The following is a 27,587-nucleotide window of genomic DNA, read 5'->3' on the forward strand; positions in this document are numbered from 1 at the left end:
CGGCTCCCGGCCGTGTGGGGGCAGGGGAGGGGCGCCCGCCTCGGATCCACAGAAAGCCATTCTGCGTGTCTGGATAGGCTGCGAACGCAGCTTCCCCGCCCACTCTACCATTCGGGACGCTCCGACTGGCCAGTGTTGGCGCGAAGGTGCGCGAGTCAGCCCTCACGCAGGGGCAGCAGGAAACAATAGAGGCCGCGCGCGCAGAGCGAGCGCCCGTAGCCTCCCCGCCCCTCCCGCAACGCTCGACCCCGGGATCCCCCCGGCTTGCCTGCCCGCCATGGCCGACAAGGAAGGTGAGGGTGCTGGGGCCGCCCCAGGAGGGCGGGGGGTGCCGGGCTGGCGCCGCGGCCTCGACAGGGCCTAGCAGTGACGACAAGCCCGACTCTTGAGTGCTGTCCCCACCATCGAAGGCTTGAGGAGAAATCGCCCCGTAGGGCGGGCTAACGGCGCGCCAGTTTCTCCGGCGCGGAGGCCGGTCCCCCGGGTGGAGGCCGGTCCCCCGGCGTGGAGCAGGGGCGGGGAGTGGGGGGAGCCCGGGCCCGGCCGGTGTCTGGTACCTTTCCGCGCGCCCTGTCCGTCTGCCCGCCTCTCCCGGTTCTGCCTGAGCCGTTCGCTACCCCAGGGGCCCAGGAGGCCCGCGCCGGTTCCGTAGACTCGGCGCGAATGGGAGCGTGCTCATGAGGCCCGGCGCCGTCGCGCGAACGGCTAACGGAGTGACGGGCCTGGCTAACCCGAGAGAGTAGTTGCTGCGGGCCCGCGCGCGTGGAGAGCGGTGTGGGTACCTCGGCCGCGGGGAGAATTGCCCATACCTCCTCCATTTCAGAATCTGGACTCGAGCATTGCCGGTAGCTTTGGAAGTGTTGACTCGGTTTCCCTTTGTGTTCGCTAACTTAATTTGTTTTTAACTTTTAGCAGCCTTTGATGACGCAGTGGAAGAACGTGTGATCAACGAAGAGTACAAAATATGGAAAAAGAACACCCCTTTTCTTTACGATTTGGTGATGACCCATGCCCTGGAGTGGCCTAGCCTAACTGCGCAGTGGCTTCCAGATGTAACCAGGTGATGTGAACCTTTTGAACGTTGTCTTGTTGTGTCCTCCTTGGTGTTGATTTTCCCTGTTTCCTCCAGTCCCCCAAAGAGAGCACGTGATCAAAACCCAGTTGGTGACCTTTTTTCCTAGCCCCCAAAATAAGACAAAAATGTAAAAGTAGTTTTGCAATGTACCTGATAAGAGAAAACTTGTTTTCTTTCCCTGATAACGAATTGAATAGTCTGTTGTAACTACAGTTAACGAAATAATGTAAAATGTGTCAGCTTTCAAGAAAATGCTGTGATGAGTTCAGCTTTTTCAGCAACACATTGGAACTTAGAGGTAGTAGCTGGCTAGTACAAAGATTTATGTGACATGGTACCTGCCTTCAAGGAGCACAGGCATAGTTGAAGAGACTGATAGAAGCTAATAGTTACAGTGACATGTGCCAAGAGCAGTTTTACAGAGATACTTAGGGTGTTTAGAACTAACACCTGAGGGGTGTCTGGGTGGCTCAGTGGTTTGAGCCTCTGCCTTCTGCTCAGGTCATGATCCCAGTGTCCTCGGATGGACCCCCACCCCTACCCCTGGCGTTGCTCAGCGGGGGACCTGCTTCCCCCTCTCTACCTCTCTGCCTACTTGTGATCTCTGTCAAATAAATAAATAAAATCTTTAAAAAAAAAAAAAAAAACTAACACCTGAAGGTGGGATGGTTTTTGTATAAGGGAATAATGCATAGTGAGAGATTAATCACTTGTAGGGTAGGTCTTACGCATGAAAAGCTTACCTCCAACAAGATAAAATAGTACTTAATTTATCCCATTTATTTAGGGTCTGCTAGGTACCACATATCAGGTTGTGCAAATTTAGATAAGACACCTTCCCTGCCTTGACTTTTTGTGTGTAGTATGGTACATACCACCCCCCCTTTAGTTTAGGGAATATGGCTGAGGATCCCTAATGGATGCCTGAATCTGTGGATAGTACTGAACTCTATATTATGTTCTTTTTTTTCCCCATATATACATAGCTGCGATAAAGCCTCACTTGTAAATTAGACATATAAGAGGATAATAGTAAAACAGTAATTATAGTAACATAGCATAATAAAAGCTATCTGATTGTGGTCTTTTGCTGTCCGAATCTCTCACTGTGTACTCACCCTTGTGATGTTGAGAAAAATGCTTATGTGATGAAATAAAGTGAGGTGAATGACATGGGCATAGTGATGAAGTATTAGGCTGCTACTGACCTGATGATAAGTCAGAGGAAGATCATCTACTTCCGGAGGGATTGTGGTTGACCATGGGTAACTGAAACCACAGGTGGAGGGGCTACTGTATTACAGTAAAAAATAATTATCCTAAGAGTGGCACAGATAAAATGATCAAGTGATTAGGGGAAGGAAAAATCACCTCAATTTAGGGTATCGTGAAAGGCTTCCAGGAGGAAGTGACAATGCAGAGATGAACGTGAATTTAAATAATACAGGATTTTATCAAGACCAGTGTAATAATGAGTTGTTGGGATAATGAGTTTTCTTTTATAAAATTGCCTCACCGTTCATTATAGCATTTAAAAAATGGTATTATAGGGGCACCTGGGTGGCTCAGTGGGTTAAAGCCTCTGCCTTCAGCTCAGGTCATGATCCCAGCGTCCTGGGATCGAGCCCACATCGGGCTCTCTGCTCAGCAGGGAGCCTGCTTCTCCCTCTCTCTCTGCCTGCCTCTCTGCCTACTTGTGATGTCTGTCTGTCAAATAAAATCTTTTTTAAAAAATGGTATTATATGCTAAATAAGGTTCTTCAGAATTCAAGATCTTGCAGAATGTGGCTATGTTTCAGCTCAACAAGTAATAGAAATTTGATGCAAATTTTACTAATAACTCAGAGGTTACTACCTTCACAGTGGCATTAAAAAATGAGGAAGTCTGCCCTAAGGATGTTTACAAAACTCCTAATAAATGCCCAGAAATATAGAGTTGAAAGCTTTGTCATTCATGACCAGGAGTTCCCATATTCAGCTGATCGATCAGAATTATTTAGGTTCAGGGTGCCTTGGTGGCACATTGGTTAATCATCCAACTGTTGGTTTCTGCTCAAGTTGTAATCTATAGAGCCCCACCTTGGGCTCTGCATGGAAGTCTCTTTTCTCTTCCCCTCTACCCTACCCCCCCACACCCTCGCTTTCTAAAAAAAAAATTTCTTTTTTTTAAAGAATTACTTGAGTTCAGATTAAGTGGAGTCATTGCTCTCAGTTCTCAGTGATAGTCAAACCATTTAGGAACTGGTGGCAGAGGACTTGTTGAAAAACGGTTGAATGGTGATTCTACAGTCATGAGCTGTATCATGAGCCACCCCAGACCTACTAAATCATCCTGGAGCCATATTTTTAAAAACCTTCCTATATAATGCAGTAATGAGCTCAACTTGGAAAGCAGTGAATGAGACTAAATTCCCCAAGGTTGAAATCTGTGTTATCTTAGTAGTTTCTACTTTAGCAGACGTAGGTAAATAAACCTTTTTGCAATGTTTGACGTTGGTCCAAACACCCAGTCTTTACCTTCCTTTTTTTGTATTCTACACATATAACAATGCTGATTTTATTTTTTTTTTTAAGATTTTACGTATTTATTTTGAGTGAGAATGGTGGGAGGCAGAATCTTCAAGCAGCCTCCTGCTGAGCACAGAACCCCACGCAGGGCTCAGTCCCACAACCCATGAGATCATGACCTGAGCTGAAATCACGAGTTGGTCTCTTAACTGACTGAGCCACCCAGGCACCCCAACAGTACTAATTTTCTTTTTAAGATGAGGATTACTTAGAAGCAATTATGTAGTGTTAGCTGTTTGGTTTTCTTGTGTTAGAGTCGTCATGGCAGCAGGTGGCAGTGGTGGTATTTATTCATACCCTTTTTTAAAAAAATAAAATTGTAGCTCCGTAATGCTCTTCTGCCCTCACTTCCTGTGGTTCCTTTACCCTAAATTCCGGCATTCCCAGTTTTGTGTTGACAGCTCTTTCTTCTTCTTTCTTTCTTTCTTTCTTTTTTTTTTTTTTAAGATTTACTTTATTCATTTGAGAGAGAAAGACAGAGCACAAGCAGAGGGACAGGCAAGAGAGGGGGAAGCAGGCTCCCAGCTGAGCAGGGAGCCTGCTGTGGGGCTCCATCCAAGACTCTGGGATCATGACCCTAGCAAAAGGCAGACACTCAACCATCTGAACCACCCAGGCACCCCTTTGCTCTGTTTTCTCTATGTAGGATAGAGATATCTATTGCCTCTGTGCAGAGGAATTCCTGTTGGTTATCTCTAGACCCAACTTCTGAGCTTTTCTGAATTTTCAGCTGCCTGCTGGTGTCTTTTCTGGAGTATCTTTTTGTCTTCCCAACATCACATGTTCCAAACTGAGTATATTCTTCCCATAGAGTCCCACTAGCTTTCTTCTCTTGTTCCTAGTTCTCTTTATCATAGTTGACTTTGGTTTGACATTCCTAGGTTTTTCTCTCTTTTTTTTTTTAATTTCGCAGTTCATTTATAAGCCCCAGTGGATTCTGTGGGGTAATAGCTTTCTTTTCTAGACCAGAGATTCTCAAACTTGAACATGCATCATAATCAACTGAAGGAATTACAAGATAGATCATTGTGCCTAGCATCTCAGTTCTTAATTTAGTAGGTCTGGAGTGGATCTGAGATTTGCCTTTCTAGCTGACTTCCTAGATGATGCTGATGTTATTGGTCCTGATGCCACACTTGAAGAACCTCTGCTTTACACTGTTAGATTAATCCCTCTGTGGTAATTCAGATCAATAAGATCTTTAAAAAAAAAAGTCAGAGATGTAGCTTTTTTTTGTTGTTAAAGATTGGTTTATTTGACAGAGAGATGAGCACAAGCAGGGGGAGCAGCAGGGAGAAGGAGAAACAGGGAGCTGGATGCAGGGCTCAATCCCAGGACCCCAGGATCATGACCTGAGCCAAAAGCAGATGCTTAACCAACTGAGCCACCCTGGCGCCCCAGAATTGTGGCTCTTAGTTTTTCTTCCCCAAACCTGGTTGTAATAGTGCCTTTTGCGTACATGTATATATATCACTGACTTCATTGTTTCTCTTAGTATTACAAATTTGAATAATGACCATGTATTGCTGTTACAGACCAGAAGGGAAAGACTTCAGCATTCATCGACTTGTCCTGGGAACACACACGTCCGATGAACAAAACCATCTTGTGATAGCCAGTGTGCAGCTCCCTAACGATGATGCTCAGTTTGATGCTTCACACTACGACAGTGAGAAAGGAGGTAGGAATCTTCAAATTGAAAGAAGGAATGATGTATGGGTTATATCTTTCGTATCTTTGAATTCCCATGGAAAAGGTATAAAGTTTGATTTTAGAAATAAGATAATGAGCTGTGGAAAGCCTGAGTTGCAGTACAGATATTAGATATTAGAAGACATACTTTTTTTTTTTTAAGATTTTATTTATTTATCAGAGAGAGAGAGGGAGAGCGAGCGAGCACAGGCAGACAGAAAGGCAGGCAGAGGGAGAGGCAGGCTCCCTGCTGAGCAAGGAGCCCAATGTGGGACTCGATCCCAGGACGCTGGGATCATAACCTGAGCTGAAGGCAGCTGCTTAACCAACTGAGCCACCCAGGCGTCCCTAGAAGACATACTTAATGCACACTTGGTTCTGTCTTTTCTAGAAACCTTCGTCTACTAGATTTGGTGGGGGGGGGGTCTAGAATTGAAAGAAACCAAAATCTGCCATTAATTCTTTTATTTTTATTTTTTTAAGTTACATTTATGTAATCTCTACACTCAGCATGGGGCTCACACTCAACCCTGAGATCAAGAGTCATAGGCTCTTCTGACTGAGCCAGCCAGTCTTGCCTTTATTGTGGTGTTTTTTTTTTTTAAATCCCAGCTTTATTGAGATATAATTGACATATAACTTTAACATTGTATAAGTTTAAGGTGTATAAGGTATTGACTCATATATTGTAAATTATTACCATCATGGGTCTTTTTGTTTAAGATTTTACTGGGGCTTGAACTCACAATCCCAAGATCAAGAGTCACATTCTCTACCAGCTGAGCCAACCAGGTGCCCCCAAAGTCCACCATTTATTGCTATGCATACATGGATGCATATGTGCATTCTCAGCATGGGAGGTGATTGCCCCTAAGGTGAAGAAAATTGGTTCTTGGAAAGGGGGGTGCATGAAAATAATTTTAACTCTTTAAATGTATAAAGCACAGTTATATATGGTATACATAAATACATAGGATATCTGTGGTATTAAAATTTCATCAGGAGGGGCGCCTGGGTGGCTCAGTGGGTTAAGCCGCTGCCTTCGGCTCAGGTCATGATCTCAGGGCCCTGAGATCGAGTCCCGCATCGGGCTCTCTGCTTGGCGGGGAGCCTGCTTCCTCCTTCTCTCTGCCTGCCTCTCTGCCTACTTGTGATCCCTCTGTCAAATAAATAAATAAAATTTTTAAAAAAATAAAATAAAATTTCATCAGGAGTGTCAGAAAAGATGTCTTTTTGTTTTGTTTTGTTTTAAAGATTTCATTTACTTACTTGACAGAGATCATAAGCAGGCAGAGAGAGGGGGGAAACAGGCTCCCCACCGAGCAGAGAGCCCGATGTGGGGCTCAATCCCAGGACCCTGAGATCATGACCTGAGCTGAAGGCAGAAGCTTAGCCCACTGAGCCCCTCAGTGTCCCCAGAAAAGATGTCTTACAAGGTTTGGGGGGTGAGGGAGGTTGAGAAACACTGGCTTAAATTACCCTTTCCATTTTGAAGTGGTAGAAATGACTTAACATGGTACTTGATATATATATAAAAATTAGGGGTGCTTGTGTGGCTCAGTGGGTTAAGCCGCTGCCTTTGGCTCAGGTCATGATCTCAGGGTCCTGGGATCGAGTCCCACATCAGGCTCTCTGCTCAGCAGGGAGCCTGTTTCTCTCTCTCTCTCTCTCTCTCTACCTGCCCCTCTGCCTACTTGTAATCTCTGTCAAATAAATAAATAAAATCTTAAAAAAAAAATTAAGTGAGCCATTTAATTATATTTTATATGAGGAGATCGCCTAAGGGTTTAGCTATTCATGAAATACTTAACTCTCTCCCTTTTAATAGAGTTGGAAATGGATGAGTTACGTTTCTTGTTCTAAACTCAAATTATTACCCAGAGATAAAAGACACACGCTCATTGAGATATGTGATCTAAAAAATGGATGTTTAATGTTTCTTGAATTTCTCTCCATTAGCAGAATCCATTCTTTTATCTAAGTTCTTTGAGCTCCAGTTACTTGCCAGGATTGTTGTGTACAGTTAGTTGGTCTTTTGATCTCTGCATATTTGCCTTAGGGTGTTACAGAATGCAGAGTAATAAGTTCTTACGATAAAGGTCCACAGATACGGTTTTGTGTCACTGACCCAGCTGTGCGTGATACAATTACTGGGAAGTTACTCTTTGGGTAGACATTAGTGTTGGGGTGTAGGCGGGTGGTGGACACTGAACTTAAAGAGTCTAAGGAGTTGGGCTTAAGGTCCTGTTAACGCCACTCACTAGCTCTGTGGTTTTGGATAAATCATTTAGCCTCTCTGAGCATCAACTTCCTTTCTATTAAGTGAAGATAAATTGTTTTTAAATAATATTTTTGGGGGCACCTGGGTGACTCAGTGGGTTAAGCCTCTGCCTTTGGCTGGGGTCATGATCTCAGGGTCCTGGGATAGAGCCCAGCATAGGGCTCTGCTCAGCAGGGAGCCTGCTTCCCTCTCTCTCTGCCTCGCTCTCTGCCTACTTGTGGTCTCTCTCTCTATGTCAAATAAATAAATAAAATCTTTAGTTAATAAAATTTTTCGTGACAATGAAAATACTTAGGTAATGTAATAATTGTTTTTAAGAAATCAAAGCAAATAGAAAACTGTGGATCCTGGCCACTGCCATAAACCTATCATCTACATATAGATCACTGTTAAATTGATTGTTTTCTGAATGATTTATCTGTCCCATTTATTGGCTCAGTCATTCAACATATATTTGGAGTACTTACTATACCCCAGGCTTTTTTCTTGGTTCTAAGAATGCAGCATAGAATATGCTTTTCTGGCCGATGTGTCTTGGACATCTTTTTGTGTAAGATGTATCTCCTTTTGATGGTTGTATACTATGTCATAGTTTACCATCCTTTACTTGATATTTAAGTGGCTTCCAATATTCTGGCTTGGAAAACAGTTCTTGTACCATATGTCTTGCATATTTTTGCTGTAGAGTAATTTTCTAAGTGGAATGCTGATCAGAGGGCAAGAACATTTTCAGGTAAAATTAATACTGCTAAGTTGCCCTTCGAGAAGGATTCCCAGTCCCACCAATAGCAGATGTATTTATGTATGTTTTGTGTATTTATCTTTATGCCTTTGCCAGCATTGGATTTACTTGTCCCAACTTTCCTCTGATACCCTTCAGATTTTGTGTCATTCTTGGAAACGCCTTTATTATTCCAAGATTTTAAAGTATTTACCTGTTGTTTTCTGGGCTTATTTATGTTTTGGCCATTAAAACTGTAATATTTCTGGAATTTGTTTTGGCATTGGGTATGGAGTAGGAATCCAAGCATTTTTTTTTCTTTTTTTAAGATTTTATTTGTTTATTTGACAGAGATCACAAGTAGGCAGAGAGGCAGGCAGAGAGAGAGAGAGGAGGAAGCAGGCTCCCTGTTAAGCAGAGATCCCAATTTGGGGCTTGATCCCAGGACCCTGGGATCATGACCTGAACCGAAAGCAGAGGCTTTAACCCACTGAGCCACCCAGGCGCCCCCAAGCATTTTTTCTAAGTGATAAAACAATTTTTTTAAAATACCATATGCTGGGAGCACCTCAGTAGCTCAGTTGGTTAAGCTTAATTCGGACTCTTGTATGTTTTTTTAAGATTTTATTTATCTATTTGACAGACCAAAGTGGGCAGAGGAGGAGGCAGCCTCCCTGCCCAGCAAAGAGCCCGATCCATCGATATCGGGGCTTGATCCCAGGACCCTGGGAGGATCATGATCAGAGCTGAAGGCAGAGACTTTAACCCACTGAGCAACCCAGGTGCCCTTAATTGGGACTCTTGATCAACTCAGGTCTTGATGTCAGGGTGGTAAGTTCAAGCCCTGTGATAGGCTCCATACTATACGTGGAGGCTACTTTTAAAAAAGATGCCATTTGCTGGCAAGTAGTTTCTTCACTAATTGTTGAGGTGGCATTTTTTAAACATACATACATTTTCTGGTAACAGTTTTTTGAACAGCATCAAAACAACTTTTGCTTTATCCCACTTAATGCTAGAGGAACAATTAAAAATACTGGTAATGATGGGTGATACATTTGTAAAATTCTATAAATTACTCTGTTTAATCCTCATAGGGAACTCTGTAGTTGTTTTGTAACTTGCCCTAAGGTTACACAGCTTATCTCCATCCCTCTCTCTCCCCTCTTCCTTTTACTCCCTTTCCTTTCCCCCAAGTCCCCCATCTTCAGATCACTGGATAGGTTTGGTGCTTTAGAGAGGGGGGCCGTACTCTCTTCTGTATGGTCTTAACAGTGGTGAAAGCAGATAATACCTAATGTCTCTTGGGTGATTATTAGGTAGATAAGCTTACTAGTCTATCTTGTTCTCAGATAAAATATCCTGGGCTCTCAAATTGAACTATTGCAATAAGTTACCGTCCACTTGACCCCATTTGGTTTTAGGTAATAGATGGCAGACATCTTCAAAAGATCAGTGAACTTTCAAAGTGAAAACGGAAGACTGTCTTTGTCCTGTTTTGACATTAAAAAGAATTTGTGCGGAGTGCCTGGGTGGCTCAGGTGGTAATTTCGGGGTCCTGGGATTGAGCCCCGCATCTGGCTCTCTGCTCAGCGGGGAGCCTGCTTCCCCCTCTCTCTGCCTGCCTGCCTCTCTGCCTACTTGTGATCTCTCTCTGTGTGTCAAATAAATAAAATAAAATAAGAAAAGAATTTGTGCGTTTATATTAGGGTCAGCCAGGCTATAGTCGCATTTTAAGCCCATGTAAAACAGAGTAGATGTAAAATTTTACTTATGACTCTGTTACCAAGATCTCCCAATATCAACAAGTTTATTTTTAGCAGCTTATTTGGAGAATTTTTTTTAAGATATCTTTAGTCTTTTGTCTGAATTGTATGAAATAAACATTAAATCATGATGAGGTAATTGAGTATTTGTTGTTAGAATTTACTCTTTTTAGTAAAAAGGTGTTTATGGACTCTGGCTTACAGGTAGAAATCAATGCTGGTTACCTCGTTTGTGGGGGAGGGGTAGATACTAGTTGGGAGGGACATGGTAGTACTTTCTGGGAAGCTGAAGATCTTGGTGCTGGTTTTCCTGGTGTATACATTTGTAAAAATTTGTCAAGCTAGGCACTGTAGTTCATAGTGTTTGTTTTTTTTTTTTAACGATTTTATTTATTTATTTGACAGAGAGAGATGAGAGGCAGGCAGAGAGAGAGGAGGAAGCAGCCTCCCTGCTGAGCAGAGAGCCTGATGCGGGGCTTGATCCCAGGACTCTGAGATCATGACCTGAGCCGAAGGCAGCGGCTTAACCCACTGAGCCACCCAGGTGCCCCGTTCATAGTGTTTTATATGGAGAGACATAAACAAAATAGGAATACAACTGGACCTTGATGGTCATTTAATTCATTGTACATGGATAGCTCAGTCTTTCTTTCCTACTTGAGATTTGGCCTTTCGTTTATCAGCTTCAGCTTGGGAGCCCCTAATTATATTTTAGATAGATAAATCCTCATCTTTGTAAAAACTCAATTGTGAATCCTCTAAGCTGACTTATTACTGTGTTGTTGTTTTAAGATTTTATTTATTTATTTATTTGACAGACAGAGATCACAAATAGGCAGAGAGGCAGGCAGAGAGAGAGGAGGAAGCAGGCTCCCTGGGAGCAGAGAGCCCGATGTGGGGCTCAATCCCAGGACCCTGGGATCATGACCTGAGCTGAAGGCAGAGGCCTTAACCCACTGAGTCACCCAGGTGCCCCTATTACTGTGTTTTAACCACGGTTAAGGAGACCCTCTGTTTAGTATGTATCCAATACCAAAATACCCCACATTATGTAATTAGTACCCTTGCTCTGCAGGCTCGCTGCCAGCTGTTGCTCTTCCCTTGTTACTGGGATCTCTTTAATTGCAGTTAGGCTTTTTTTGTCATAGTCATCTGTAGTTAGAGTTTATCTCTGTGTTTGGACTGAAAGTTCCTTGCAGTCACGTATCTTACCATGCCTTTTTTTTGTAATTTATTTTAGATTTTATTTACTTATTTGAGACAGTGAAAGAGAATATGAGAGAGGAGAAGGTCAGAGGGAGAAGCAGACCCCCCGTGGAGCTGGGAGCCTGATGGGGGACTCGATTCTTGAACTCCAGGATCATGACCTGAGTGGAAGCCAGTTGCTTAACCAACTGAGCCACCCAGGCGCCTATGCCTTCTTTTTTTACATTATAGATACTCGTGGTCTAGAGTTCTGGGGTTTTGGGTTTTTTTTTTTTTTTTTAATATATTTTTTAAAGATTTTATTTATTTATTAGGCAGAGAGGCAGACAGGGGATGGGGGAAGCAGGCCCCCTGATTGTAAGGGTGGGGGGCAGGACCCTGGGATCATGACCTGAGCTGAAGCAGAGGCTTAACCCACTGAGCCACCCAGGCGCCCCTAATACAGCTTTGCACTGGTTTTCTATTTTTTTTTTTTTTTTTTTTTTGACAGAGAGATCACAAGTAGGCAGAGAGGCGGCAGAGAGAGAGGGAAGCAGGCTCTCTGTGTTTGGACTGAAAGTTCCTTGCAATCATGTATTTTATCATGAGTTTTTTTGTTTTTGTTTTTTGGGTTTTGTTGTTGTTTTAGATTTTATTTATTTATTTAAGAGAGGGACAGTGAGAGAGAGCATAGGAGGAGAAGGCAGAGAGCCTTCTGAGCAGAGAGCCTGATGCGGGGCTCCATCCCACGACCCTGAGGTCATGACCTGAGCAGAAGGCAGAGGCTTAACCCACTGAGCCACCCAGGCACCCTGCTAGATTTCTGGGGGTTTAATGTGAGCTTTTTTTTCCTCCTTCAGAGTCTATTCTGCGTGTTTGTTTTTAGATTTTTAATGTGTATGAAACATTTGCATTTCAACCTTTAAAAGTTATTTAGTGGAAATTGAAAGTTATCTAGTCTGCCAGCCATATTATCTATGTCCTTGCTTTTTAAAAAAAAAAAAAAAAATTATTTATTTATTTGACAGAGATTACAAGTAGGCAGAGAGGCAGGTGGGGCGGGATGGGAGGAGCAGACTCCCTGCCGAGCAGAGAGCTCTATGTGGGGCTTCATCCAAGGACCCTGGGATCATGACCTGAGCCGAAGGCAGAGGCTTAACCCATTGAGCCAACCAGGCTCCCCTATGTCCTTGCTTCTTTGGTTTGTTTTGGTTTTGTGGGCTTTTTGTCTTTTTTGTTTGTTTGTTTTTGTCCTTTTTAAAAGATTTTTGTCCTTCAAAGTATAACACTTGTATAATGGTGCTATTGACAGTGTTTTCATCTGTCATAAGTTACTGTCACTTAAGTTACTGTCACAACTTAGCTTTATGGAGAAGGTGTTTGAGACTCAGAAATTGAAGGCCTTCCCCAAATGACCAAGCTCTGGCAGTCAGTTAGGCCAAGGTCTGACTCTTCCTTAGATATCTTATCATGCTGCCTTCTGTAATTCTTTCGACTAAACATTAACTACCTTTGTTTATATGTTGCTTTGCCAGGATTTACATAATCACAAATTATATTGTTAACACATTTTATAATGGCACTTGGGAGAACGAAGTGCATACAGTAGCCAAATGTGAATAAAAAATATTTTTATCTAGTCTTTGCCTGCCTGGTTTATTTCAGCCAAGGATTGTAGTTGGCATGTATAAGTGGGTGGGGGAGATGGTAAAAGAGAATGGAACTAGCTGTTGTGGCTCTGTTTTTCCTCACTGGACTAAGAGAAATGGTATAGGGAAAAGATAATGGTGTGATGGTATTTCAGGAAGGTCATTCCAAACTGTAGCTTCAAATAAATGGTGTATAAAGGGGACTCTTTAGTACCTGGTATACTGTGTACTTTAATATTTGTTAAAATAGTAACTTAAAGAGCACATGGGTAGAGTAGACTGTTGAGCCTCTGAGTCTTGATTTAGGCTCAAGTTGTGGTCCTAGGATCTGGCCCCATGTCGGGCTCTGCACTCAGTGCAGAGTCTGCTTAGGATTCTCTCTCTCTTCTCCTCCTGCTCATTCTCACATGCACATGCTCTTGCTTTCTCTCTCTCAAATCTTAAATAAAATAGTAACTTGGTTTTACTTATTTAGCACTTTTTTGGTACTTAGATTAGATTTGAAAATTGCTTATTGAGAATCTACTTTTGAAGTGGAATTGGTAGTGTTTCCTATTTTTTAGATAGTATTCATATTTTTTAGCTAGGAATCAGGAGAATGAGAATTTTCACTAGATTCAGTTGTAGTCCTGTCACTAGGAATGGATTAATGTAGGTATGCCAGATTATTATTTTTCTTGGCAAAATTTGGGGGAGATACTGACTTCCCTTCTATGTAGGGTTATAACAATCAAATGAATTAAGAGGTATGAAAACACTGTATACTGTTAACAGATGTCTAGATTATTTCTAGTATTTACCAGTTTGCCTGTGTCATAATTTGAGTGACAGAGAAGCTCTTGCTTTGTCCTCATTTGCAATTTCTTATATATTTACAGAATTTGGAGGTTTTGGCTCAGTTAGTGGAAAAATTGAAATAGAAATCAAGATCAACCATGAAGGAGAAGTAAACCGGGCACGTTATATGCCCCAGAACCCTTGCATCATTGCGACAAAGACTCCATCCAGTGATGTTCTTGTTTTTGACTATACAAAACATCCTTCCAAACCAGGTACCTGCCGCCTTCAGTTCAGATACAGATAATGAGTCACTATGGGAATACACTTTTCCACTCAAACTGAGTGTAATTGCTTGTTAAATGTATATTCTAACATCTAGTGATGTATACTGGTATGTGTTGATATTCTTCTCTTGCGTTCCTACCTAAATGGAAAAAAATGCTTTTTTACACAGAACAGAATCATGGTGCATTTTAAGTGTTAACAACTTGATCATAATGGGTCTCTATTGCTATACATATGAAGAGCTTCATACTTCTTCCATCAAAATTCCATTATGCTTTGTAGACCCAAAGAGGCAGTAGACTTTGGATAGTCTTGATATGTGTGTTAATTTGCAGACCCTTCTGGAGAGTGCAACCCAGACTTGCGTCTCCGTGGACATCAGAAGGAGGGCTATGGACTTTCTTGGAACCCAAATCTCAGTGGGCACTTACTTAGTGCTTCAGACGACCACGTGCGTATCTCATTTTGAAGCAGATCTGGGCTAGTTATCAGTTGGTTTCTTTTCTTGGGTATGTGGGGAAGTGAGAATCTTCCATTTATATAATAGTTAATTTTACATTTAAGACCATCTGCCTCTGGGACATCAGTGCTGTTCCAAAGGAAGGAAAAGTTGTGGATGCGAAGACCATCTTTACAGGGCATACAGCAGTAGTAGAAGACGTTTCCTGGCATCTGCTCCATGAGTCTCTGTTTGGGTCAGTTGCTGATGATCAGAAACTTATGATGTGAGTAGAATCCATGTTTGAGTTTTTTCCTTGTTGTCTAAGTTTTATGTTACCCATTTTAAGCTTTTTTTCCTGTTTTTTCTTTTATATTAAAGCTGGGATACTCGTTCAAACAATACTTCCAAACCAAGCCACTCAGTTGATGCTCACACTGCTGAAGTGAACTGCCTATCTTTCAATCCTTACAGTGAGTTCATTCTGGCCACAGGATCAGCCGACAAGGTCAGTTTGGTTCATTTTAAGAGAAAGAAAAATTTTCTTTTGCTTCCTTTGAGTAAACAAAATCTTTCAGTTGTGAGTTTGTTTTCTTTTCATAAAAAATTACTGATTGCTCTTGCTTTCTTTTTTGTATATAGACTGTTGCCTTGTGGGATCTGAGAAATCTGAAACTTAAGTTGCATTCCTTTGAATCACATAAGGATGAAATATTCCAGGTAAGAGAAACTAATGCTACATTTGTTTATTTTAAGGAAAACCTGGATATGTGAGTAGGCTGTGTAAGTAGGCACACTTGTACTTTATCCCATTATTACCAGTAATAGAAATCTCCGCATCTATGCTCATCTCTGTAGGAAATGTGATTGTTAATTCTGTACTTCCTCAAACTGGTCTTTGGTGACTTACACTCTTGAGGTATTAAGAAAATCAGTGCTCTGGGGCACCTGGGTGGCTCAGTGGGTTAAGCCGCTGCCTTCGGCTCAGGTCATGATCTCAGGGTCCTGGGATCAAGTCCCGAATCGGGCTCTCTGCTCAGCAGGGAGCCTGCTTCCCTCTCTCTCTCTCTGGCTGCCTCTCCATCTACTTGTGATTTCTCTCTGTCAAATTAATAAATAAAATCTTTAAAAAAAAAAAAAAAAAGAAAGAAAGAAAGAAAAGAAAATCAGTGCTCAATAATTCATGTTCCTGACATTGTATCTTCCCTGATTTCCAGAACTTGCCATGTCTGTTGATTTTGCTGTTGAAGCCTAAAGTACTAGCTCCATGTTTTCTGCCTCATCAGTTTAAGCTCCTTTCTTAACACGCAAAAAGCTCTCTGACTCAATTCAAGAAATGTGGCACTATGTTCACCACTTATTGCCAACACACTGTGAGAAATAGGTTATATATAGTCTTTGCTATTAAAGAGCTTACAGTTTTATAGCAAGGGAAGGCCCATTTAGATTCACCATAACAGAAGGTTGTTAAGCATTAGAACTTAAGGGTGGGGCACTGGGTGCTTTAGTCAGTTATGGGTCTGCCTTTGATTCGGGTCATGATTCTGGGGTCCTGGGGTTTAACCCCACATTGTTCTCCTTACTCGGTGAGAAGTCTGCTGTTCTCTCTGCGTCTCCCCACAGCTTGTGCTCACTCTTTTCTCAAGTAAATAAATAAAATCTTTAAAATGGGGAGAGCGGGTGTCTGGGTGGCCCAGTGGATTAAGTGGCTACCTTCAGCTCAGGTCATGATCCTAGGGTCCTGTTGCCAAGTCCCACATCAGACTCTCTACTCAGCAGGGAGCCTGCTTCTCCCTCTGCCTGCTGCTCCCCCTGCTTGTGCATTCTATACTCTCTTTCTCTCTCTCTCTCTCTCTCTCTCTCTCTCAAATAAGTAAATAAATCTTTTAAAAAGTGTGGTCTAAGTTAATTTTGGTGTGTGAAAGTGGCCTCTGATTTAGGCTCTAGGTGAGCCATACTCCTCTGTACCTTGTCTCACTTAACCTTATTTTCTACTCTTGGCTTGCTCCAGTGAACATTTCTGTCTTTATCCTCTTTGTCCTTGCTTGTAGTGGTGTTCCTGCCTGGAGAGTATCTAAATTCTTCCCTAAGTATTGGTCACTAATGCCCTTTTATCTGTACCACGAAGCTAGGACTTTCTTATCAGACAGTGTAACAGTATGTGATTGTTGTATGTGTGGTAGCTAACTTTAATAAAATCATTATCGTAAGGAGTCAGTTTTTTATCCGTTTGGTGGTTTTGTTTTGTTTTTAGTTTTTAATCAGTTTTATATGTAATATTGAATTCATAATAAGTACTTGAGAGAATAGATACTGTATGTATGTGTTCTGTACTTTAGTTTTAAGGTCAGAGTTGGATCACATTTGGCCAGAAGCCAGAATTAGTAAGAGTAGATTAAGATCAGAGCTTCAAAAATATAAAATGAAGGGCACCTGCCTGATTCAGTCAGTAGAACTTGTGACTCTTGATCTCAGAGTCATGAGTTCCAGCCCCCAGTTGGGGTGGAGTTTATTTAAAAGTTAAAAAATCTTGATATGAAATATTTTACTTAAAATTTAAAATCTTGGGCACCTGGGTGGCTCAGTTGGTAAGTGTCTGCCTTCCGCTCAGGTCATGATCTCAGGGTCCTGGGATTGAGCCCTGCATCAGACTCCTTGCTCAGCAGGAAGCCTGCTTCTCCCTCTCCTACTCCCATGCTTATGTTCCCCCTCTTGATGTCTGGCTTCTCTGTCAAAAAAATAAAATACTTTTAAAATTAAATTAAAGTGGTGCCTAGGTGGCTCAGTTGTTAGCCATCTGCCTTCAGCTCAGGTCATAATCCCAGAGTCCTGGGATCGGGCCCCAAGTAGGGCTCCCTGCTTGGCAGGAAGCATGCTTCTCCCTCTCCCACTCCCCCTGCTTAGGTTCCTCTCTTGCTGTATCTCTCTGTCAAATAAATAAGTCTTTAAAAACAATTTTTTAAAAATTTTTTTTAAATTAAAAATTTTTACAACACACACACACAAATAGAAATAGAACAAAAGGTTTAGTCCTAAGTTTAGGACCATCTTATCTACCTGTCAGGTTTTTTGTTGTTGTTGTTGTTGTTAAGATTTTATTTCCTTATCTGTCAGAGTGCAAGCAGGGGGAGCAGCAGGCAGAGGGAGAAGCAGGTGCCTGCTGAGCAAGGAGCTGATACGGGTATCACTCCCAGGACCCCAGGATCATGACCTGAGCCAAAGGCAGATGCTCAACCAGCTGAGCCACCCAGGCACCCTTTTTGGGTTTCTTTGTTTGTTTTTTTGTTGTTTTTGTGTTTTATTTTTTAAAATAATCTCTACACCCAAACTGGGGCTTGAACTTTAAAACTCCTGAGATCAAAAGTTGCATGATCCACCAACAGAGCCAGCTAGGCACCCCCTCTATCTGTCAGTTTTAATTATAATGTCTAAAATACTTTGATTTCTTTTTTATGAAATTTTTAAATTGTTAAGTATAATTTAGGTATTTTCCCCTGAGTTTTCTTTCTTTCTTTTTTTTTTTTTCTTCTTAAGATTTGATTTATTTATTTGAGAGACAGAGAGCAAGTGAATGAGAGAGAGAGCGTGAGCTGGGGCAAGAGGGAGAGGGAGAAGCAGGCCTGAGCAGGGACTCTATCCCAGAACCTTGGCATCAGGACCTGAGCCAAAGGCAGATGCTTAACTAACTAAGCCACCCAGACACCCCAACCCTCAGGTTTCTAAGTTACAGTTTTTCTCTTTCCTTCATTTTTACTGTAGGTTCAGTGGTCGCCTCACAATGAGACCATTTTGGCTTCCAGTGGTACTGATCGCAGACTGAATGTTTGGGATTTAAGGTAAGTCTTGTATTGGTTACTCTTGTGGAGATTTTTTTTTTTTTTTAATAATTTTTTTAAATGATTTTATTTATTTATTTGAGAGAGAGAGAGCGAGCAAGCATGAGAGGAGAGAGATCAGCAGGAGAAGCAGACTCCCTGCTGAGAAGGGAGTTCGATGTGGGACTCGATCCCAGGACTCCAGGATCATGACCCGAGCCAAAGGCAGTCGCTTAACCAACTGAGCCACCCAGGCGCCCCTGGAGATATTTTCTTTATTTATACTTTTCTAAAGTAGTTACTTGGGACAAATCTGTTTTAATTTCTTGTTTTGTTTTAACTTTTTTTAAATCTTTTTGTGCTAGTAAAATTGGAGAGGAACAATCCCCGGAAGATGCAGAAGATGGACCACCAGAATTGTTGGTATGTTCTGCACATTGAGTAATATTGAAATACTCTGTTACTTACTGCTCTCTATCTGCTTTTCATATCTTTGTTTTCCTCCCTCTTCCAGTTTATTCATGGTGGTCACACTGCCAAGATATCTGATTTCTCCTGGAATCCCAATGAACCTTGGGTGATTTGTTCTGTATCAGAAGACAATATCATGCAAGTGTGGCAAATGGTAAGTGTTCCCATTTATTCGGGGGACATGAGGTCAGTGAAATGGAGTATCACTTCATATTTACAGACCATAAGTGGCATCTCTGGTTAGTTTACTCCCAAGTATGACTTTAACACTTGTTGCACGTTATCATTTTCACATGCTTGCTCATTACCTTTATCTGCTTATCCCACTGGTGTCTCAGACTCAAGGAGACCAGACTTCTCTCCCTTTCTCCTTATTCCCATTTTCTCCTATTTTCCTATTTTGTATATGGCTCCAGTGTCATCATCCCCCAGCTCAACCAACTTGAAGACTCAAGAGTTCTTCTTCTTCTTCTTCTTTTTTTTTTTTTTTTTTAATTTATTTGACAGAGATCACAGGTAGACAGAGAGGAGGAAGCAGGCTCCCTGCTGAGCAGAGAGCCTGACAAGGGGCTCGATCCTGCCATGACCTGAGCAGAAGGCAGAGGCTTTAACCCACCCAGGCGCCCCTCAAGAGTTCTTGATTATCTGTTTACCTCTAGTTCTCATTTACTTACCAGATTTTGCATTGTCTGTCTGCATTGTTTTTTGTATCTGTACTCATCTTACAGGTAAACACGTAGTGCCCAGCTTTCCGGTTTGTACTTCACACCCTGGCTCTTTCGTCAGGTTCCCATTACTACTTGCTAAACTCTTGCAGTAGCCTCCTTGCTGGCCTCCTCCTTTCCCCACTACTAGCAGTTGAATCTTTGGGAATGGTCATTCCTTTGAAGTGACTTGTGGCTTTGAACATGCCTCGCACAGTTTCTACCACAATGGTACAGCATCAGATACTGCCATTTCTCTGTGAAATATTACTAGATTCCAAGAACTTTCCTGTTCTTTATACCCTAGATGGGAAGTGTTACCCTTACTTGAATTTCCAAAGTGCTTGGAATTTAATAAAGATAACTGTAATGTATAACATAGAGCAATATAAGAAGCACTTGCCTTCTGGAGTTGGATGGTGGTTGATAGTTGCACACAGGGTGAATGGACTTAATGCCCTGTACACTTAAAAATGGTTAAGATGGCAATTTGATGTGTATTTTTGTACCACAATTTTTTTACTTCATTGCATAACTTGAGTGATGGTAGCCTGATTAATGAAAAGATTTGAAAAAAAGTTTTTGTTGTTTTAGCATAGATCTAGAGGCAGGAATAATCTCCAGAAGAAAGTTTTTGGCTCAATATGAGGGAAAGTATTTTAATAATCAGAATTTCTTTAAGATGCATGGGTGGCTGTTGATTGAGCTGCTGCCTTCGACTCAGCAGGAAGCCTGCTGCTGCTTCTCCTTCTACTGTTCCCTTTGCTTGTATGTGCGTGCATGCTCTCTGTCAGATTTTTTTAAATCTTTGAAACAACTTTCTTAACGAATAGCACTATTAATCAAAGTTAAAGAAATAAAATGAAAAAGAAATGAGTTTTTGTGGCCTATGAAATTTACAAATTATATGGTATATCCAGACTTCTTTATAAGATAGTCAGGACATGAAGTAGGAAAAAAGCAGATTATAGAACAATAGCATGTTATAGTTCCTCATATTAAAATTATTGTAGCTAGGAGTGCCTGGATGACTCAGTTGGTTAAGCAGCTGCCTTCAGCTCAGGTCATGATCCCAAGGTCCTGGGATCAAGCCCCATATTCGCCTCCCTGCTCTGTGGAGAGTCTGCTTCTCCCTGTGCCCCCTTTAACCCTGCTCATCCTCGCTTGCTCACACACACATGTGCTCTCCTCCCCACCCCATCCTCTCAAATAAATAAATAAAATCTTTTTAAACAAAAATAAAATTATTGGGGCGCCTGGGTGGCGTAGTGGGTTAAAGCCTCTGCCTTCGGCTCGGGTCATGATCCAGGGTTCTGGGATCAAGCCCTGCATTGGGCTCTCTGCTCAGCAGGGAGCCTGCTTCCCCCTCTCTCTATGCCTGCTTCTCTGCCTACCTGTGATCTCTCTGTCAAATAAATAAATAAAATCTTTTTTAAAAATATTTAAAAAAAATAAAATTATTGTAGCTAGTCTTGAATTTAATTATATGCAATTGTTTAGAAGCTTGTTTGCAGAGCCCTCGGTGGCTCACTGGGTTGAGTGACTGCCTTCAGCTCAGGTCATGATTCTGGAGTCCTAGGATCAAGTCCCGCGTCGGGCTCCCTGCTTGGCAGAGAGTCAGCTTCTCCCTCTGACCTTTCCCCACCTCGTGGTCTCTCTGATTCTTTCAAATAAATAATTTATTTTTTTTTTTAAGGGCATTTAAAAAAAGCAGCAGCTTGTTTGCCATAATGTGGTTGGTATATTTAGGGAGTTTTTGGATATCTTCTTTATACCTTTCAATATTAAAATTTGTAATAGTAAATGTATATTACATGTGTAAACAGAAAATCTGCCTCATCTTTTTCCTTGTAATACACCCACGTATAATTAATATAAAAAGTTAAGAGTTCTGACAGGAAGGTGAATTGTGCTGCCTTGAGTAGCCTGTCATTTGGAGATATTTTAGTAGTTGCCATGGGAATGTAGGAGATCGAACTACATCACCTTCAGGCCAGGGTGTTCTTGACTCAAGTTTTTTTAGAATGGTGGTAAAAGAAAAAATAAAAAAGAATTCTAAAACAAGTAACTATTTGGTCTTTGTCCAAGTTCCTAAAACCCTTGGGGTTGTCTTGAGTGATAGAAGTCTCTGTTGCTGTTTATAAGGAGTCCCTTTTGGCCACACCTGAGTTTAGGCTAAGGAGGTAACTTAGGGCCCCTGGAAAGCCTCGGGATAGGGCTGGTCTCCTGAAAGACCAAACAGGTGATTGGAAAACTTTACAGTCCCTCCTACCCACAGGCAGAGGGGATTGAGTTGTGTAAAACTCTTGAAAAGGCTCTGTGTAACCTCTGGATTCGATGAGCTTCTGGACTGTTGGGTATATTGATGGCTAGCTACCCAGAGAAGACCTAGAAGCTTTGTATTCCCTTCTCACCTCGCCCTGTGCTTCACTGCCAGTTGGCTCTTCTGAGTTGTAAGGCGTGTAGTAAACTGGTAATAGTAAGTAAAGCATGTTCAGGATTCCATGAGTCATTGCAGCGAATCATCAACCCTAAGGGGGCGAGGAGTGGAGGTGGGTTGGCGTGTGGGAACACCTGAGTTGATAACCAAGTTGGGCAGAAGTGCATGGGTAGTCTGAGCACTCCGGGCTTGATGCTGGCCTCTAAAGCGAGGATCATAGTCTTGTGGGACTAGCCCCTTAACCTATGGGGTCTAACACTACTTTCACGCGCAGTTAGTGTCAGGATTGGATTGAATTGAATTGTTGGACAGCCAATTGGGTGAAAAAGACACTACACATTTGTCATCAGAAAACATCACACAAATGTATACTTTTCCAGTCAGATCACAGGCTCTTTAAAGATAAGACTATCCCATCCTTTGCAGCACGTAGCCTAGTGATTTGTGGGTAGTAGATACTAAGTAGAACAGTAAACTGCGCAAATGAAAGTGTTTTCTCTATCTCAGATTACGCCTTTGGATGCAAGGTTTTCATCGAGTAACAGAAGTAGAGTTTATGCTAGAGCAGTTTTCTTTTAAAAATATTTATAAATTGATTTAAAAACCCATGGTTTGAGGGGGCGCTCTTAATGAAGACTTTCTAATTTTTTTTTAACCATAATCACAGAATTATACAACCATCATCACAGTAATTCATCCCTCAGAAAAACCCCTTACCCATTAAGCATCACTCCCCATTTTCCTCCAGTCCTCCCAGCATTAGGCAACCCCCAGGCTACTTTATGGATTTGTCTGTTGCAGACACTTAGTATAAATTAAATAATGTAATCTGTGACTAGCTTTTTTTTCATTGCCAGGTAACATTTTTATTTACTCATTGGTCATTTGATGGACATTTGTGTTGTTTTTACGTTCTGACTCTTGTCAGTAATATCCAGTAGAAGGACTCCTGAAGGTTGAGTATCAGGACAAACAGTTACCATACTTCATTTTTGTGGGAATGTCCTAATCTAGTTGGCCTGTGGGCCAGCTGCCTGTTTTTATTGGAACACAGCCACCCATACCCATTCATTTTCAGATGGTCCCTGGCTGCTTTCATGCAGCAGCTGCAGAGTTGAATAGTTGCTACAGAGACTGTGGCTCACAGTCTCTCTCCCTGGCCACCTCTGTTTTTGAAACATTAACTTCAAGAAGTATCCTTCATGTTTACTAAATATCCTTTTCTTGTTTTTGGGCAGGCAGAGAACATTTACAATGATGAAGATCCTGAAGGAAGCGTGGATCCAGAAGGACAAGGGTCCTAGATATGTCTGCACTTCTTGTGATTTTAGACTCCCCTTTTTTCCCCCCTCTCAACCCTGAGATTGATTTAACACTGGTTTTGAGACACAGACTTTGTTTGGCTATCCCTCTATGATAGGTACCATCAACGATGTTACTAGCCCAAACAGAGGGTGTTTTCTAAATATTAACTGGGGGACTTGATTCAGTAAAGCCACAGACTTATATTTAAATTTTCTTCAGGAATTTTCTAGTAACAAAAGGTCTAACGTAGCCACAGAAAGGGGAATATTGGGTGTGGTTATTTTTCTTCTTAGGCTATATCCCCAAGTTTTACAGACTCCTTTTAAGCAAAGGCTAAAGTGAGGAAGGATAGAGCCAAGTGAGGTAGGTGTCTGAGCCATGAAGTATAAATACCACAAGATGTTGTTTTTATTCAGGAAATGGGGGAGATTCAAGTCATATAAATTCCTATTCTAAAGTTTTCACACCTGACTTTCCAGGATGCACATTTCCCTATGTAGACCAGTCTCCTCTCAGTTTCTTCAGTTAAGTCAAAACTATATGTTCCTCTTTCCCCATATATTTTTGCTTGTTAGTGTATTTCTTGAGCTGTTTTCATATTTCTTTCCTTTCTGTGAAATGGTTTTTTTAAAAAACTTGGGACCACCAAGTTGTAAAGATGTATGTTTTTACCTGACAGTCATACCACAGGTAGACTGTCCAGTTGAGTTGAGAAGAGTGAATTGATAGCTTGTATTTGTTTTTAAAATTAAATTAATCCTGGATAAGTGTTGCTTTTTTTTTTTTATTTTTATTTTTTTTTTTTTAGGAGTTAGTCCTTGACCACTAGTTTGGTACCATCTCTATTTTGGGTGACCTGTTTCACCAGCAGGCCTGTTACTCTCCATGACTAACTGTGTAAGTGCTTATAATGGAATAAATTGCTTTTCTACGTAACCCCATGCCGATGGGTGGGTTTTTTTTTTTTTTTTTTCGGTATATAACATTCATCAAACACCAGTCTGGCTTCTCTAACAGTTTTTCAGAGGACTGTTTTACTGTATATGGTCTTTGACTATCAAAAGTGGAATTAAATATAATAAACCCAGAGCGATGGAAGAGCTTCACTCCTTCCCAGGGAAAGTGCAAGACATAAAACACTGAGCCAGAGGTACACGGACTAGTCTTTGATAACAAAACATCTTTTTGAAGTCTGTCCCTAGAGAACTACATGGACTTCTAAGACTGTCAAAGGCAATGTGGCAGAGAGCATTTAAGGCAGACTTTAAATTTGGAAAAGGTGTTTGATTGAACCTTTTCCCATAGAGAGGTTGAATCTCCCCAGTATGTTTTTCACTGGGGCCTGTATTTAGAAGTTACAAATAGACTCTTGAAAGCCTTTATCACCAAGTGCCATAACCAGATAAAATGCCTGGCTCTTTGCCAGTCACTCAGTTTAAAGGAATACATCACTGACTGAAAATCATTTTCATGAGCACAGTCTTTGGGAAAATATCAGTACCCTTAAACCTTTCAGTTCAAATCTAGATTGGTTTCTTTTTTCCAAGTCAGTAGTTCTTTTAGAGTGTAGTGAAAATTATCTTGACACAGGAGTAAACTGTATGAGTCCACACAGACTAAAACTTTGTAAAAGAATTCATTTTAAAGTCTAACACTCATGGCACAAAGGAATTCAAATTGTAAACCCATATCGTGAAAGTCGGCTGCCTTTTTGACCCTACCTCCAAAAAAAGATTTTTGTTTTGGGTCAACACAAGGCAAGATACATTCTTCACAACACTAAAGTGTGTCTGTCCATACATCCATCCTTTACTCTGTGCACGTGGGAGTTGCTGCCAGAGGACAGAAGGCTCATTTTTCCATTCCTGCATGCACAGAGATTGGTACCAGCAGCCTATGAACTAGACTCCACCTAAGTCCTGACTGATGGCATTCTGCCTCCAGCCAGCCTTCAACTCTTTTTAAACAGGTCAGCCAGTATTTGTGGCATTCCCAGGGTGAACTGCTTGCCAAGTCCTTGGCACTCCCTTCTCTGGAAAAAAGTATGTCCAAAAGGTACTTAGTTATCCTTTGCTAAAAAGTTTTTTGCTGTTGTTTCTGGGTTACAGATTCGGCCATACGTTTCTAAACAGCCCCTGTAAAATTGAGAAAAGACAAAAAATAAGTTCATACTTGGGTCAACTTGAAATAATACAGTGTAAAGTTCATGCCAATGAACTTCTGAAGTTTAGTTAGTGCTAAATTGGGGAGAGATTGCTAGAGTGTAATTTACATAGGATTAGGGATGCATTTCTCCTTGCCAAATGCCTATTTGGGTGCCTCTTATTTGCAGAACAGAATGAATGGTAACCTGTGTGGTGGTGAAGAGAGGGGCTAGCTAGAGATTTTCTCTGCCCAGGTTAACCTTACAAGAGTATTAGAGTAACTGGGATTCTGTAGTTTCGTTTCGTTAAGAGGAGTTGTTGCCCTTTGCCTCTTGTACTTTTAATCTGATCTGCACAAAGGTGTTTGACATATCATTTTCCTCAATTACAAGGTTCTCTAATCTCCCAAACAATAAGCATAATCAGTCATGCCCGGATAAAACACGGTAAAAGAAAAAATGCTAGTAAGTTAGGAAAAGTATTGGTTAATAATTGTTATTTGTGAGTTTGTATCCAAGACACAAGATTAACTGGGAAATTAAGAATAAGATTTATGGGCATCTGTCTAGTATACAACTTGACCCAGACCTTTTTTCCTTAGTTTCTTTATTCGAGAGAATATAGGACTTTATACAGAATATAAGAACATTAGTATATAAAGAAATTAATGGATAGGTATATTGCTTATTTCCTATATTAAGCAGTAATCCTGTCCCACAGGCTATAAACAACACCCACTTGAGCCTTTTTTATGACTTACAGATTAATTTAGCCTTTTGGCCTCCTTTGTCATAGTCTGAATTAGGTAGCATAACTCTCTTCTCTGCTATTCTAAGGAAGCTATTTATGAATAGCAGATGGGGTAGGATAGGCCAAGGAAAGTAAGAATGCATAGAGCCCGGATGTGTCATCCTGTTACCGAATTCCTGGCAATAATTAGAGCATATTTTGAGTCCTGCTAGAAACCGAAACGTTCCAAGTGACCCCTGAACGCTTAAACCAGGCAATGTGGAGGTACGCATTATTCCTACCTGACTTGTCATTGGACACACTCTAAGTTTTCTTAAGGCATTAGTATTGTTAGAAGCAGCAACAGGGCAAACACCACTCTTGTACCCTCAAGGATCACCTTGGGACTGAGTCTCCGTTCCACCTGCCTGAGAAGTGGGAGCATTAGCCTGTCCCAGGCTCTTGGGTAGCATAGCCCTTTAAAAAAAGAGATCCGTTTTCCATCTGTCATGGGTGAGCACAATTTGAATATTGTCCCAAGCTGTTGTTCTGCTTTTCCCTGCTCAGTGAAATTTCCCCTGAGCAACACCTGCCCTCCCCACCATCCCCTCTGCCAGCGTCGGTTAAAAGCGGGGCGCCGGCGAGAACTGACTTATAGGTAGAGAGCTCTCCGGCGAGGCTGATCCGCAGCTGCTCCAGCTCTTTGTTCTTCTGCTGCTGGAGTTGCAGGCCGCTCCTCAACTGCCTCTGTCGCTCTTCCATTTCCTCCAGCTGTTCCTGCAGCGGGAAGGACAAGAACGTCTCTAAGGAGCAGAACAGTACCACAATGGACACTGTCCGTTACAGTTGATAAAGCACTTTTCTTACACATGGTTTAACTTTCACACCAGTGCTGAGGTTGAGAAACAAGTTCAAAGAGGCGTTTGGACAGAGCGATCCTGCTTTTGCCGATGGGGACCTGACAGGAGTCTCGTCTGTACCTGCAGATGACTGTTTAATAGAATCCTGCACTGGGTGGGTGGGTGCTCAGAGGATTTTTGTTTGTTTTGCAGTGTTAAGTGTGGGGGAGGGTTTTGGTCCTCTCATCGGTGTGCTGAGAGTTTTATGGACCTCTGGCTCTGTGCCGGTTTGTTTCTGTTAGGATAATCCGTTTTTCTATCATCTGCGACTTAATTTAACTTAAACCAAGTCTTTGGGCCCCCGGCTGGCTCAGTCTGTGGAACATGTGACTCTTGATCTCAGGGTTCTAGGTTCGAGCCCCATGTTGGGCGTGGAGCTTACTTTAAAAAGACAAAAAGAAATCAACTCTTTGTAAGCAATTATTAACTAATTCCAGAAGAGTTCAGCTACTAGAAGTCCAGTTGTTCATAGGAAAACAGTAAATACAAGTTTCATATTTGAACCTCCTTGAACTCCAAGATCGTGCTACCTGGTACTTAACTGTAACATCCTATTATGCAAATAGGGGCTTTATTAGGATGTTGGCTGTCATAATTGTTAATTTCCTATATCCTGTACTCATTATACTAAAAGACTGA

General features: G+C 41.6%; 2 protein-coding genes across 5 annotated transcripts in view; one reads left to right on the forward strand and one right to left on the reverse strand.

Annotated features, from left to right (window-relative positions):
* RBBP4 (RB binding protein 4, chromatin remodeling factor) lies at positions 1 to 24,117 on the forward strand. Of its 2 annotated transcripts, none has more exons than XM_059377061.1 (12): positions 1 to 293; positions 916 to 1,060; positions 5,179 to 5,324; positions 13,816 to 13,989; positions 14,338 to 14,453; positions 14,567 to 14,727; positions 14,823 to 14,949; positions 15,084 to 15,161; positions 18,201 to 18,277; positions 18,622 to 18,679; positions 18,771 to 18,881; positions 23,110 to 24,117. In XM_059377061.1, the coding sequence occupies exons 1-12, from the start codon at positions 278 to 280 to the stop codon at positions 23,173 to 23,175; spliced, it is 1,275 nt and encodes a 424-aa protein (XP_059233044.1). In that variant the 5' UTR covers positions 1 to 277; the 3' UTR covers positions 23,176 to 24,117. The 2 variants fall into 2 exon arrangements, with proteins under 2 accessions (XP_059233044.1, XP_059233043.1); XM_059377060.1 differs by having other exon boundaries at positions 3 to 293; positions 913 to 1,060.
* The window catches only part of SYNC (syncoilin, intermediate filament protein), an 18,107-nt gene continuing 13,726 nt past the window's right edge, over positions 23,207 to 27,587 (reverse strand). Inside the window, exons 3-5 of one of the 3 annotated variants that reach the window (XM_059377058.1) lie at positions 26,702 to 26,826; positions 26,450 to 26,526; positions 25,223 to 25,311 (exon numbers count right to left, since the gene is read on the reverse strand). In XM_059377058.1, the coding sequence (XP_059233041.1) occupies positions 25,301 to 25,311; positions 26,450 to 26,526; positions 26,702 to 26,826 (213 nt within the window). In that variant the 3' untranslated portion in view covers positions 25,223 to 25,300. Of the gene's footprint in view, positions 25,312 to 26,442; positions 26,827 to 27,587 lie in introns of those variants that run through there. The other 2 variants (XM_059377059.1, XM_059377057.1) reach the window with 2 other exon arrangements.

Source organism: Mustela nigripes, chromosome 14 (assembly GCF_022355385.1).
Source record: "Mustela nigripes isolate SB6536 chromosome 14, MUSNIG.SB6536, whole genome shotgun sequence".
Lineage (NCBI taxonomy): Eukaryota > Metazoa > Chordata > Mammalia > Carnivora > Mustelidae > Mustela > Mustela nigripes.

What these genes read in the sequence shown, in the direction of transcription:
- RBBP4 (XM_059377060.1), top strand. An exon ending in TGGCTTCCAGATGTAACCAG is followed by an intron (nt 1,061 to 5,178) that starts GTGATGTGAACC and finishes TTGCTGTTACAG; the next exon opens with ACCAGAAGGGAAAGACTTCA. An exon ending in AAAACATCCTTCCAAACCAG is followed by an intron (nt 13,990 to 14,337) that starts GTACCTGCCGCC and finishes GTTAATTTGCAG; the next exon opens with ACCCTTCTGGAGAGTGCAAC.